The 15,331-nt window shown below is 22.7% G+C and overlaps 4 protein-coding genes across 4 annotated transcripts; 1 reads left to right on the top strand and 3 right to left on the bottom strand.

The window, feature by feature from the left end:
* Positions 1-15: 15 nt before the first annotated feature.
* Positions 16-1,752, bottom strand: PCHAS_1439800 (conserved Plasmodium protein, unknown function; the record flags this gene model as incomplete). Its single annotated transcript, XM_016799718.1, has 2 exons — positions 16-88; positions 494-1,752. 2 exons carry the CDS (start codon positions 1,750-1,752, stop codon positions 16-18), a joined length of 1,332 nt encoding a protein of 443 aa, XP_016654970.1.
* A 936-nt stretch (positions 1,753-2,688) lies between these two features.
* On the top strand, positions 2,689-4,235 carry PCHAS_1439700 (conserved Plasmodium protein, unknown function; the record flags this gene model as incomplete). Its single annotated transcript, XM_016799717.1, has 7 exons — positions 2,689-2,814; positions 2,969-3,034; positions 3,129-3,213; positions 3,417-3,619; positions 3,722-3,835; positions 3,911-3,961; positions 4,095-4,235. The coding sequence occupies 7 exons, from the start codon at positions 2,689-2,691 to the stop codon at positions 4,233-4,235; spliced, it is 786 nt and encodes a 261-aa protein (XP_016654969.1).
* Positions 4,236-5,119: 884 nt separating this feature from the next.
* Positions 5,120-5,680, bottom strand: PCHAS_1439600 (glideosome-associated protein 45, putative; the record flags this gene model as incomplete). The annotated part of the gene is made up of 1 exon (XM_737854.1): positions 5,120-5,680. One exon carries the CDS (start codon positions 5,678-5,680, stop codon positions 5,120-5,122), a length of 561 nt encoding a protein of 186 aa, XP_742947.1.
* A 2,148-nt stretch (positions 5,681-7,828) lies between these two features.
* Positions 7,829-14,530, bottom strand: PCHAS_1439500 (AP2 domain transcription factor AP2-G, putative; the record flags this gene model as incomplete). The annotated part of the gene is made up of 1 exon (XM_734559.2): positions 7,829-14,530. One exon carries the CDS (start codon positions 14,528-14,530, stop codon positions 7,829-7,831), a length of 6,702 nt encoding a protein of 2,233 aa, XP_739652.2.
* Between the last annotated feature and the right edge of the window lie 801 nt (positions 14,531-15,331).

Below are 15,331 nucleotides of genomic sequence, written 5' to 3'. Positions count from 1 at the left end.
ATTTTCTACAATTTATTATTGTTCCCTTTCAATTGATCGTAAGGTTTGTTGTACCAATTCTATTTGTTCCCTATGCCATGGATAATACCTAAAAAAGCAATATAATATATATCCATTAAAAATTCATCAAGATTATGTGTGTGTGAAAAATTAAAAAACACGATAAAAAAAAAGTTGCATGCTTTTTCTTTTAGAGATATGGCTATATAATTTGTAAACAAAATTACGCATATTTTAATATGAAGAAATAGGGATATTAATAAAGTATGTAACTATTATATGAAAATTTTAACATTATAATATGTATATAAATAAGCGCACATGGATTTATAAAAAAAGGAAACCAATGAAATAAAGCATAATATTGTAGAGAGAATATGTGAACGATCTAATCACAAATTGGTTGAGAAAAAAGACACATATATATATGGTATGCATATACATTTGATGAAGCTTTTGGTTTTTATTTTGCTTCCTGATTTATGTTACATACTTGTTTATGTCATTTTGATTATTTTGCTGGAGTAATAATAAGAGAGATTTAATTAATATAACATTATTATCAAAATAATCTTGAAAAGTCTTTTTATTTTTCGAATATTTGGTTATGTTTTGTTGTAATATATTTATATATTTCACTATTTCATTAGTTTTCCCTTTTAAATTTGAAACATTTTTTTTTAAGTATAATATAAAATTATTTATTTTGTTTTTAATATGATTAAATAAAATTTCGTTCATATATTTATTTTCATAAATATATATTGTATTCACCATTGCTTTATATAATAAAAATAAATAAAATGGTTTTAATTCTTCTTTTATGAAATTTTCAAACTCATTTTTATTTATCAAGCTATTTAATGTATGATAACACATTTTTAAATAGTTTGAAAATTTGCTATTCATTGTTAAAATTTGTTCATCCTCTAAATGGGTATTAAAAATATAATTGCTAATCGAATACAAAAGTAATATAAAATTATAATTTTTTATATCCATAAACCATATGTTTTGTTCCGTATTTTTTTTTTCAATTTCACTACCCTCTTGTCCATTCATAATATTTTCCATATTAGTACACACAGATTGGTTATCCATCACAATATCGGCATTATTATTGGAGGTAGATTCATTTTCTATTTGATCAAACGCATGGTTTATTTCTAAATAGTGAATAACATGATTTAATATTTCCTTCTCTATATTATATATACAAACATTTTTTATATTTGAATACAAATTAATATTATATACTACACTAATTAAGGAAGATATAGGTATATCCTTTATGTCTTTTTGTAATTTTAAACATAATTTATTATAAAATATATGATCATCAATATTTGCTTTTAAATATGCAATAATTATTTTACTTATTCCATTACTATTTATATTATCTAATTTTTCTATTATTAAAGGTTTAATATTAATTAAAATATTTTTTCCCAAATATAAGCGACTCAGAATGGTAATTATATTCAATATTTCTTTCACACTAAATTTATTTATATTTTGTATTATATCATTGCTTAAGCATTTCCATTTTATTTTATTAAAATTTTTCGATTTATATGTTTCATTAATACATTTTACTATTAGTTGTGTAGAAGAATTTATATTGTTGTTAATACTTGAAAATTTTATTTTGGGTTTACCAAAATGGGAATATATATTCCTGTTTATTTCTTCAAATCTTTTGTCTTTTAAAAACGTACAACATTTTATATTTCTCTTAATTATAAAATACATTGAACATTAAATTTATAAAAAAAAAAATAGTCATACTTTTTTCAATCCTTATCAAAAAAATTGTGAGCATTTTTAAAAAATTTTCCAACTACGAAAATTGTACAAGGTGGAAGTCAAAAAAAAAAAAAAAAAACTAAATTAAAAATAAAACAAAGTAAATATTATTAAAAATAGGTAAATACAAAATATAAATAAATGAATAAATATGTATAATTCTTTATTTTTTATGAAATGACGATAAAACATCGGATATTTTTTAAAATTAAGCTATCCTCCCTATATTTTTATTCTCTACCCATTTAAAGCCTGCATGTATAGAGAAAATATAATTTACACAAAATACAACGGTGCAAGAAAATCTGTGTAATTTATATATTCTCTTACATACAAAAAAAACATTTTATTTAGTAACACTATTATTTTAAAGAAGTCCTTAAATAAATAACAGCCTATATTGATGTTGTTATCTTTTTCATATACTGCATAAAAGCATAATAGTATGTACACATCCATTTTTCTAATAGAGCTAAAAAAATTATAAAATAAAATAATGTAATAATAAAGCAGTTGTGTTGTCATTATATATGTATATCTTAAATATGGGGGTGTATATACACCATTGTTTGGCAAAATGAATAGGATGTTTTATCTATTCCAAATGAGTAATGACTACTAGCATTTAGTATCTCTAAAAATAGGGAACAAGGAGAAAGAATAAACATGTGATTATGTAATATATCTATATAAGCATATATATTTTTTTGTCTGAATATAAAAAAATTTTCATCAAATTTTTATTCCCAATTTTTTATATATACATATAAATGTGCACCACATAAAAAATTATATGTATGTTTTGTCTAATATAAATAATTGTCTAGTGATAGTTATATATAAAGATAAAAATTAGTTTCAATTTATTTTCTTTTTTATAAAATGGATGATGGGGTACAAAAATTATTAAATCAAATAGGGGATATGGAATCTAAGAATCGCCTAATTCACATCCAAATTGAGGAATTGAAAACAACTGAAAAGGAGTTGCAAAAAAATGAAAAGGAAGTAATAACTTCATAAGAGGTGTATATTTACGCGCTATATAAAGAATAAAAATAATTTCTTCATTCAAATTAATTTTTATCATCCTTTATGTTTTTCTTTCTCTCCTTTTTAATAAACTATAACTTTATATGTTACCTATAATTTTGCTTAATAGTTAATATTAGAAATTGAAAATGTGTGTAAGCAAATAAAATCCATGGAAAAGGAAGAAATAGAATTGGTAGGTCAACAGATTCGAAAATATATACTTACAATTATTACCAAAATAAAAATATCATATATGAACTATCTCTTTATATTAAAAAAAAATACAGAATAATGACATATCAAGAGTTAATTTAATATGTAAAAATGTCGAAGCAACATTACATAATGAATTTGTAAAAGTTGAAATAGCAGGTTCGTATATATACTTATCACCCTACTCAATAAAATGTAGATATGTCTTTTATATTTTTTTAATACCATACTAATATAAATAAATTAAAAAATACAAAAACGAAATTATTATATGATATATACCATATCTAATTTACATAGTTAGATGTAAAAAAAAATAAATTAACATATTCATGTGTAAAAAATGTTTTATTTATAAACAGCTCAAAAAATAAACCAAGTAGAACATTATGAAGAAAAAGATACAAGTGTTAGCAGAGATTTAATTAAATGTGATGATAAGATAAAAAATTATTTGATTAAAATGAAGGATTCTAATAATGATTATGCAATATTAAAAGAAATAAAAGACAACAATTTTTTATTAAGTCATGTATCAATAGATGACCTTTATGAAATTTATGAGGTTATCCAAAATTTTATACAATTTTAAGATAATGCATACTGAGTACCAAATTTTGTAATTACATTGATAATAATAAGTGTAAATTATTCTCCCATTATATAGGATACCAAAGAAAAATATCAAGACAATTCCTTTAAAAACCAATGCAATAAAATTGCTATTGTTGATTACAAAACGCATTCGTACTTTTGCAATCCTATCCATATTCTACACATGGTTAGAAAATAACCAATAAATTTTATGAGCTCATAAAAAGTTGAAAAAAAAGTATTCTCTTCATCTTTTTTATAGACGGATCTTCTAATGGAAAAATTGCGAAGTAACAAGGATTCACATTTTAATGTATAGAAACAAAAAAAATAAAATTACATATATAACAAACAAAACAATATGAGATAAAAGAAATGGATATACTAAGAGCATATTGGTGTATATATAGAAACACAAACTATTTTTCATTTATCCATTTTTTCAGTTCTCAAGTATAGCTAATTATTATGGGTTGGATAAAGAAAAGCATAACAAACAGATAGAAAACTTTGGATTGTCTGAACTAAATAAGATAATGATAAATCATTATAAATCCAAAAAAATAACCGTTAATAGTAGCATTTAACATTTCACAAAAAATATATATATTCCCCATTAATTTAAAAAAAAAAATAAATAAATCATGTTCATATGTGCATACATATTATACACACAGGGATTTCTTATTTTATCTCATTTGGTGATCATATTTTAAATACTCCATATTAAAATGGGATTCATCTATTTGTATGTCCATGTTGTTACATGTGTTTAAAGTATATTGGATATAATTGTGATAAAAGTTATGCATAAACAGTATCATTTCTTTAAACTATTTGTATTTGTCTACAAATCATTAAAATTGTTTTTGCGTATAAAAAGTCAAATTATTAAAATGTTCATATTATATATACCTCATTTAAGCATATGAGCAAACATTTCTTATTAACACAAAATGTGTTAGAGAACATTCTAAATAGACAAACAAAAATAACCACATTGGTGCCATCATATTATGACCATCTTTAATTTTAATTATAGTATGTAATAATTTATATTATGTAAAAATGGGAACACAATGTATTTTTATTATGGTATATATTTTTTTCTAACCCAAATAAATATCTAATTAAGTATAAAATAAGCACGTAGTTTTTTATTACTATTTATTCTTATTATGTATAAAGATAACAGGACAATGCAAAAATAATTTATTACAAAAATGTAAATATTATTTCACATTGAATTAATAAATGTGTGTGGGTAATGAAAACAATTAAAGACATGCAAATAAAATTATATATCTATATGATTGTATAATATAATGTAATGTAACGAAAATAGAAGTTATTTTAACTTTTTTATAAATCTTTAAAAAAAAAAAAAAAAAAAAAAGAACATTTATTAGAATAAAGTTAAATGTTTATGCCAAAATGAAACTCCTTACAAATATATACAAAGGTACACATATTAAGCCAATAATGGAGTATCAGATAAATCAATCTTTCTACATATTTTGCAAGCATTTTCGTCATGACGATCTCCAAGATCACATCCGCATCGTCTTGAAAATACCTTGGCAGTCTCATCCATTTTATCCATATCACATGGAGTGGAAGACTTATATGTATTATATATACTTTCTTCATGAGCAGGTTCAGTTAATTTTGTTATTTGTTGAACAATTCCAGTAGCATCAGTAGATAAGGTTAATTGTGATCCTGTTTCCAATTTATCACTATCATTTTCATATTTATGAGATTCTGAATATATATCAGAATTTGATTTGTCTAAATCATCATCTAAATTTCTATCAAAAGATTTACTATCATTCATATCCAAATCTAAATTATCATCGTTAGCGTGTTCACTAGTATATTCGTTTTCAATTTGTTCTTCAGGAGCATCCATATCTATAGCTTGTGGGGTTTGTTCATTTTGTTCAGCTTCAAAATGTTCCTTTTCGGTGAGTTCATTCATGTCCCTACGTTTGGGGGCCTTTGCTTTATTTTTTGAACATCTACCTCCCATTTTATAATTTTTTTATTGTAAGTAAATTAATAATTAAATTAATAAGCAAATTGGTGTAATGTCTTATTACGCCAGTAATAATAATGAAAATTTATTCACAAAAAAATAAACCGTATAAAAATTGAGAAATGCGAAAAATGTACTAATTAACGAAGATGTGCAAAATATGTATAGACAGAAATATATGGAATGTGCGATATGCAGGAAATATAATATATATTTTTTTCCCTTAACATTCCATATATATATAATATATATTGTTTTAATTTTTGTAAACACTTAAATTTGCCTCATTAATAAACATGTATATTTATGTATACATTTTTTGGCATGATAAAATAAACGTACTTAATATTTTTTAATTTTCTAGTTTAACTTTTTCTCAGTAAAGAAAAAAACACAACAAAATATATTTAATAATTACAAACTATTAAACAATTAACAAATTTTTCGTTTTTCCATCAAATTTAAAGAATTATAATACAATGAAATAAATTCTCTTTATGGAAATTAAACACAATTTAATTAGCGCATTTAGGACTAAAAAGAAAAACGAAAAAAAATTAATAAACAGAGAAAATTAATTTACAATAACTTTTAAATAATAAAAGTGTAAAAAAAATGATAGTAAATAAATAAGGTTATAAGTCGAAATTAGTGAAATTTGCAATACCTTAAGAAATAAATATATATATTTAAAAAAAACATATAATATAAAATAGTATTAGCTATATAAAATTTCCTATTTTTTTTTTTTGTGTGTGTGTGTAAGTTTTTTGTGGTGCACTTTATTGCATATACGCATTAATGGAAAATTTAATTTGTCCTTTTCCCCAAAAAAAATAAAATAAAATTATTATATATAAGATTTAGACCGTCATAGAAAAAAAAATAGCTATGTGTAGATTAAAATTTAAATTGAAAATTCAACGAAAACAAAGGAAATCATTCTAACATTTAAATGCTAATAAGAACAATTTTATAAACAAGGGGGTTTCCAAAAATAGAATTCCTATAGCGTTCCAATTTTTATGGTAGGTGATGTTACATAGACAATATTGAAACTAAAAAACGGAAATAAGTGTAATAATTTTTGTACATACACAAGAATTCCGTTAAGCAATTTATACCTTGCTTGTTCAGGTAAAATGGAATATATATATTAAAAAAACGTCACAATATGTGTAAAAATGTTAATAATTTCTAAAATTGTTTTAAGATATCTTAACATTAAATATATAGGTAGCTTTTTAAACACCGACATTTTACCATAAATAATGTACACACTATATATTATGAACATATTAGTAATTTACTTTTTTTCTCCTTAACGTTCAGGAAAAAAACATATAATTTTATTTTTTTTTTATTTTACAAGGCACTTTTATTCTTATTACTTTATATATAGGTGTAATTTTACACACACGAATTTTCCATAAATTTTATATACATACCAAACTAATTATATGGTATATTATGATCATTATTTTTTTAAAGTAAATATTAATATTTATTTCATAAGTTTATATTATATATGTATAATTATGGTTATAAATTAAAATAATAATCAAGTAAATAATATTATGGTTGACACAAATTTTTAATTTATAATTTTTTTAAATGTGTTAACCATGCTATTAAAAATAGTTAAATATGAAAATAATCAAAAAAACATTCTATGTAAGTGTTTCTTTAGCAAAAGAAACGATCACACTAATTCTACAAACTGCTCGTATTTGTAAAATTAAGGTGTTTAAGTGGTATTGAATGATAGCACTATTTATACAAGATAATGGTAATATATACTATTTTTTATTCTGATATAAGGCCAAAGAAGAGGAAAATAAAATATATTCTTAATTAAAGGCATATGTTATATATATGCCTATGTTTTTGTTTTATAAATTAAAATTTCAATGGATTGTCTAAAAAAGTATATAATTGTTATAAACATTTTTGCCAATTTAAAAACATGTATATTGCTCATTTTATAATTTATAAAAATTTTACTGACAATAGAATTAAATAGAATGTTTGGGACAATAAAATAGTTACATACTATTTTGTTTGGAATAGTATTTAGAGAAAAGTTTGTTTAATGGTACTATAAAGTTACCTTTTGTTATTATATACAACAATAATTGGCGATTATGATTCGCTGCTACACTCGTCACTTAGCTCGCTGTTCTGGTTACATTGATCGCTACTTTCCTCATCGTTGCTATTTGTGTGTGCATCATTGAATTTATTATCAATATTGCTATTGACGGTATTATCGGCATCAGCTTCAACTTCATTTTTATTATCTATACAGTTTTCATCATGTTTATCATCATTATTTATCCACCTATTTTTGTAACATAATTTTAGAAATTCTCGTTGTTGCTTTAATAAATGTTCTTGTTCTTTAGGAGTACTTTTATGTAATTTCATTGCAACGGCTAATCGTAAAGCGCATTCATTACCAAATCTTTTCACATTAAAATTTTTACTTAATCTTCTTCCATTTTCCCACCACCTACATCTCCATGAACAATGTCCTCTTGTTGAATCTTTCCAAACACTATGAATAGGATGATTATAATCTAATGCATATCTTCCTTTCAATCCTTTTTCTGGTAGTAAAAAAGAAGTTTTAACAATTTCGTCGACCATTTCTTTTATCTTATCATCTAAATTTGATAGTAGTGATTTTTGTGTTTCATATTTTTTCCTCTTCAATTCTTGTTTCTTGTTATAGCGACGCTCTTTATATGTTAATTTTAATTCTCCGTCTTTGCCATTATTTTTGTTTTTTTCTTTTTTACATTTTTTCCCCTTTTTATCCCTACTTTCTCTTTTCACAATTTTTTGTCTTCTTCCTCTTTTACTAGTTAGCACATTAATTGCGCTATTATCCTCATCGTCATGTTCTTCTCGATTAATATTGATTGTGTTGATATTACTATTTCTTATTTGGTTCCTAGTCGTTATTGTTCTACAATTGATAGCACTTTGATTGGTGTCGTTCCAATTTAAACAATTATTTTCTTTTTCTTCAGATCCACTTTTCTCTTTTTTGTAACCATTCATATTAAAACGTGAATGTTTTATTGGTGCAATTTTATTGGATTTTCCTAAATTCTTTTTATTTTGATTTCTTTTACTTTTATTTGCAGGGCGTCCAATCTTACAATTTGTTTTTTGCATTTTTGTTCGGTTTACAGTTTTGATGTTTTTAGTAATCTGTCTTTGGCCGTTAACACGAATGTCATAATTATGAAGAACATTGTTATTGTTACTAATGTTATGAGTATAACTATTATTTTGATAGCAATTTACTTCATACTTTGCTTTAGAAAATTTATTAGAATATGGATCAAAGGCTGAACCAAAATGTTCACCGTTGCCACTATTGAGTACCCCATGTTTTGGCATATTATTGGAATTATTATTATTTTGACCCATCTGATCGTTGCATATGTTTGTGTTGATACATTCCTTGTTATTATTATTTGGTTTATCAGAAATGGGTTCAACACAATAATTATTTTCATAATTATTATTTTCGTAATTTATATTATTGAACTTATTATTTATATAACAAGATTCCATAGGGTTATTAAAATTATTTAATGTATCTAAATAATTTTGTGTATTTAAATATGCATAAATAGCATCATTGGGATATACATTTTTAACTATATTGGAATCTTCAATCATATTAATTTGTTGATTTTCATATAAATTATTATAAATGTTGATCAAATGTGTTTCATCAATTTCTGCCTTAATTGGGTAATCAAAATTATTCCAACTACAACCATAATTTTTGTTTTCATTTATAATATTAGTAATATTGTTTTTGTTAACTTCTAATTGTGGATTATTATTAATCATAATATTGTCTTTTACATTATTATGATATACATTTCCATTTTCGCTATCAAATCCTTCATTACTAGCATTAATATGATCATCATTATGTATTCCAGTTGAAACAGATTCATTATTTTCATCGTGACATTTATTTTTATTTTCGAAATGTTCGCCATTTTCTGGATTTTTAAAAATCTCTTCTTCGTTATTCATATTTTCCAAACAAGCATATCCATTAGTAAAATTGTTCATTTTTTCTAAACCATTTTCTAAATTATTATTCATCCCTTGGACAATTGGATTAGCATTACTAATAAAGGCATAATACACATTTCCCATATTATTACATACTTTAGAAATATGCCATAAAAAATTTTCATAATTATCATTATTTGTGTCGACCGGAGCGGAATTTGTATTTGTATATATATAGGAAGTATTATTTTCATAATTGTTAAAATTTTCAATTTTTCCAGAGTTACAATTATTATACATATCAATGTTTATATTATTATTATTATTATCATCAGACATATTTTGAAAAATTGAGTTTAATTCATAAATATTACAATTATTACCATTATTAAAATAATTCAAGTTATTTTGTGCATTTTCCATATATACATTATTAAATGGCATACTGAATCCATTAAAATTTATATTAACATTTTGAATATTTTCAGAAACATTTAAATTATTATTTTGATTATTTTCCAAAACACAGACCATATTAGAATTATTACAATTTTCATATTCCCCATTACAATATCCATCACAATAAGTGCTTGAATGATTATTTGAATTATCATTGGATTCATTATTACAATAGTTGCTACAACTGTTATCCAATCCAACATTCATAATTTCTCCGTTTTCCAATTGATGATAATGATTTATATATCCATTATTTATTTGGTAATTTTTATTTATATTTTCAAAATCAGTTCCATATTTTCCGAATAATAATTGAGGATTATAATAATGGCTATTGTCATTATAATTAACAAGAGTATTATTTAGAAGCGGGTAGCATATATTATTTGGATTATCCTTTTGAATATTATGATCATAAGCAATATTATTTGAATTATCTAACAGATCTGTATTTAAATTTATATTATTATTTTCAAAATTAATATTATTTATATTAGCAATTTCTTGATTCATATATGGAAATGAAAAATTGTTATGTCCATTTAAGCTTCCATGATTTTGATGTGTAGAAATAATATTCTCAGTATTTCCGTTTTCATATATATTATTATTATTTATATTACTCGAATTTTCAGAATCATTCAAATTGTTGCTATTGTCATTTTCTTTACTTATGTCTCTTATATCTCTATCATCAATATTATTATTGTTTGTGGTATTGTCTCCTAATATTTCATTATAATTGTTAATACAATTATTATCATTTTTGTTTTCTGTAATATTGGTAATGTTTGATTCTAAAATAGTATGACTTGTTTGTTCTTCATTTTGTGAATTTGGGCATATTTCATTTCCCTCATTTCTATGGACCCCATCAGTTGTGTTATTATTAGCATATCCATCTTCATGTTCATTATTATTATCAATTTTATTTGATTTTATTAATTCTTCGTTATGACATTCTATATTTTTTATAGTCCCTTCAATAATTCCATTTCTTGTGGTTTCATCATTTAAATCGTGGTTAATACTTATTGCACTGTTTTCGTTACATGCATGATTAATGCTAATGCTTTTATCAAATTCGTCAATATTATTATTTTCTTTTAAAGAAGTGTTTTTACAATTTTTATAATTATTTTCATTATTTTCATTATCATTATTTCCTATTATATCATTATTTGTATCTTCAATTTTCCTTCCATTTTCTAATTCATTTTTTGTGCCCTTTTCGTCAATTACAACTACATTTGTCTCTTTATTTATGGTATCTAAAATATTTCCATGATATATTTCTGTATCGAATTGATTTATATATGTTGAGTTCAAATAATTATAATTTTTGTCATTAATATAGCCTATTTTACAATTATCATTAATTTCTATATTTAATAAATTTGTTGAATTAATTGAATTTAAACTATCTAATTCATTAATATTAATATTTTCATAATTTGTATTATATTTTCTATTATATATATTATTTTTATAATTATTTTCCATGTATTCATAATTATCACTATTTGATGTAATAATTGGACGAAATTGATCAAAATTGTTATAAAAATTTGTTAACAAATTTGGAAATATGCTATAACTATTATTATTACAATAGTTCGTAATATTTTCATGATATTTATTTACACGACTATAATAACTATTCAAACTCATACTAATGTTATTACATTTATTGTCGTTATGTTTGTTATTGTATAATATAATCATGTTGTTGTTCATGCCTTTTGTGATAGTATTTAGAGGATATTCATCATGTATCATCATTTGATTTGTTTTTAATATTTGAGTGTTGTAAGGATATGTAACATAACTTTTTATACCACCAAATAAAGGTAAATTGGTATGCACATTATCTGAACATTCATCATTTTTAGACACACCATTTGTTAATTTATTATTACCAATTGTAATTTCATAAAGACCATTTTTCTTATAGTTATTACTATTTATTAATGCATCACAAATTTCACGACTACCATTCCCTAATATACTTATAATATAGTTTAACACATTTGTATTGCTTGACAAGCTATTTTCTTCAATTCGATTATTATATAAACTTTTCATATTTATTTCATTTGCATATATTAATGAATCTCTAGTGTTTATATTAATATATGATTCGTATACATCTTTAAAGTTTTCATTATTAATGTGGTTATATATTTGATCATTATTTTGATTACTTGATATTTGAGTACTATTTTCTATAACAACATTTTTTGTATTATCATTTAAAATATTTAAATTTGTATTAAGGCCATTTTTAGAACTATCCAAATTATCATCGATACTTCCCTCCTTACATTTAATATATTCATCGTGAATTATATCAGTTTGATTTACTTTTACATTATTTGAGTGCTCGTCTGTTATCTGAAACATATTTATTTCATTTTTATTTTCATTTAAATATGCACTATCATTTTGGTTGTTTATGTCTTTACAATTTATATCATCGCTTATTGTGCATTTCAAAATATTGTTATTATTTATATTTTGATCATTATTTGGTTCTTCATTTTTTTTACTTGAATTATTTAACTGATTTGTTACAATATTTCTATATCCATCATTTTTATTTTCAAAAAGTGTGTATAAGATATTTTTATTCGTCTTATTCTTATGTTCTTTATCTTTTTTCTTTTGTATTTTGTTGTTTTTTATATTTCTATTTTTATTGCTTTCATTTGCATTATTACACTTTGTTTTACAACTCATAAAGTATTCCTTAATCCCTTTTAATGTTATATATTTTTTAATATAGCTCGAATTATTAATTCCACTTTTAACACCGTTATTTTTGTCCTCACCAATACATTTTTCTTTATTATTATCACTACACTGCTTATAATCATTTTCAGATTTTCCAACTTTACCTTCTATTGAATTTTCGATTTGTTCGTTATCGTGTTTAAGAACAGTACGACTTCCTATGTTGTGTGTAGAATTGTTAAAAATAATATAGTTGTTCATATTATTATATTTATTTTTCAAACATCTAATAATGTGCACACGATTCCCGTAAATATTAATGCACCTATTTTTTTCAGATATATTCCATTTTTTTAATCTATCATATGTATAATTAACTTTTTCCCATTTGTGTATTTCGTTTATAATTTTTTCCATTGTTAATTTCCTTTTATTTACAAGCTTATTTTTTATATTTTTAATTTTCTTTTTATTTTTAAATGTATTATTATGATGTTTAATTATATCATCAACTATTTCCATATTGCATTTTCCATGATTAGTATCAATATTTTTAATTTCAGCTTGCCCATTTTCTGATTTGTTAATTTTTACACTATTTTTAATGTTTATATTATCTGTTTGTTTCTTTATTATTTTATCATACCTACTATCAACATTTATATCTTTTTCACCATCAATTATTATATTATTTCTGTTTGCATAACTCATCGTATACTTCTTATTGTCATCAATTTCATGATATAGTTCGCTCTCTTTTTCTTCATCACTATTTTGGGCAATTTTATTTTGATCAGTGTAATTACTACTACCTCTTATATGATTTATGACGCTACAATCTTTATTATATATGTTACAGTTTTTATTTGTACTATCATCGATAGACAAATGGGTATTTTGCATGTTTACACTCAAGTCATTTTCATAAATACTATTATCATTAAGAGTGTGTAAATTGATGTCTATGCTATTTTTTAAATTTTGAACAACTTCAGTCGAATTAATATCCATCAATTGCGAATTTTCCAAATCATTTGAGTTCAAAAATGACATTTGGCTATTTGGGGAACTTGATAAATCTTCATAAAACATACTATTATTATGGCTACTATCGCTTGTACTACCATTACTGCTATAATTAGTATTATTTCTTTTGCTATCAGAAAATTTATTGTTTATATTGATATAGCCATCATTTTGTTCGTATTTTAGATCTTCATCGTTGCATAAAGTAATTAAATTACTATTTTGTAAATAGCCTTTTGCACTTGCAGAACATTTTAGATCATATGTTTCATGTTGTTTGTAATTTGTTCTGTTGTCTTCCTTTTCATCTATAACAATACGAGGGATAATATCTTGTCCTGCATTTTTTATATTGCACACACTACTTTCATAAATTGTCTTATCATTAGTATTAGTATTATTGTTAGTGATACTTGTATTTCCCCGTATCGTATTTAAGTTACAGTTATGAATGTCTTTTTCCTTTGCATTATGCATGTCTACATTCAGCTTTTCTTCATTACTATTTATCGTAAATAATAAAAGGGGTACATTCTTTGTTGACTTATCATTTGAGAGATTTTGAATATCAGAGATCATTTTTTTTATAATAATCGCTCCTAAATCAATATCACTACTTGGTATTTTTTCCTTTCTTCTTTTTATAATATTAGTTTTGCTTATGGTTGTTTTATTTTTAATACTTCAGATTTAGGGTTATTATTATTATTTGATCTTTTTCTATATTCTCCCCTTATAATGCGTTTACTATATTTATATAATATTCTATATTGTATATTTTTTATTAATTTTATGTCTTCTTATTATTTTAGGGTTATGTGAAAATTAACCCGTTGCAATTAGAATATGTGTATATAACGGTTGAATACACTTTAATAATTTACAATAGTTATATTATTTCCAATGTTTGGTTTTATGGTCTTTATTTTATTACGTTATACATATAGTAAACACGATAAATATATTGGCACTAAAATATATATTAATTTATTTAACTACATAAAACAATCAATATATAAAATGGTACTAAAAATAAATATAAATAAATACATATATATATGAATATCCACTTATATACAAAAAATATAAAATATATATAGGTTATATAGCTTTTATTTGTATTATGTATTTTTTTAATTTTTTTATGTATTTTCAAAAGATGTAAACAATACAAGAATGTATATATAGTAATGCATCAATGGAGATAGACACATATATATATGTGTATATATATATATAATAATTGATTGGATATATTTTGCTTGTTTTTGACAAAAATATATACAATTGTATATTCTTATATATGCAAAGGAGAAAATAATATTATTAAATAATGTATATACATATATGGACACTAAAATGTATCACCTATTTATTATT

This window comes from Plasmodium chabaudi, assembly GCF_900002335.3.
Source record: "Plasmodium chabaudi chabaudi strain AS genome assembly, chromosome: 14".
NCBI lineage: Eukaryota > Apicomplexa > Aconoidasida > Haemosporida > Plasmodiidae > Plasmodium > Plasmodium chabaudi.
This window is presented reverse-complemented; position numbering and strand designations above follow the sequence as displayed.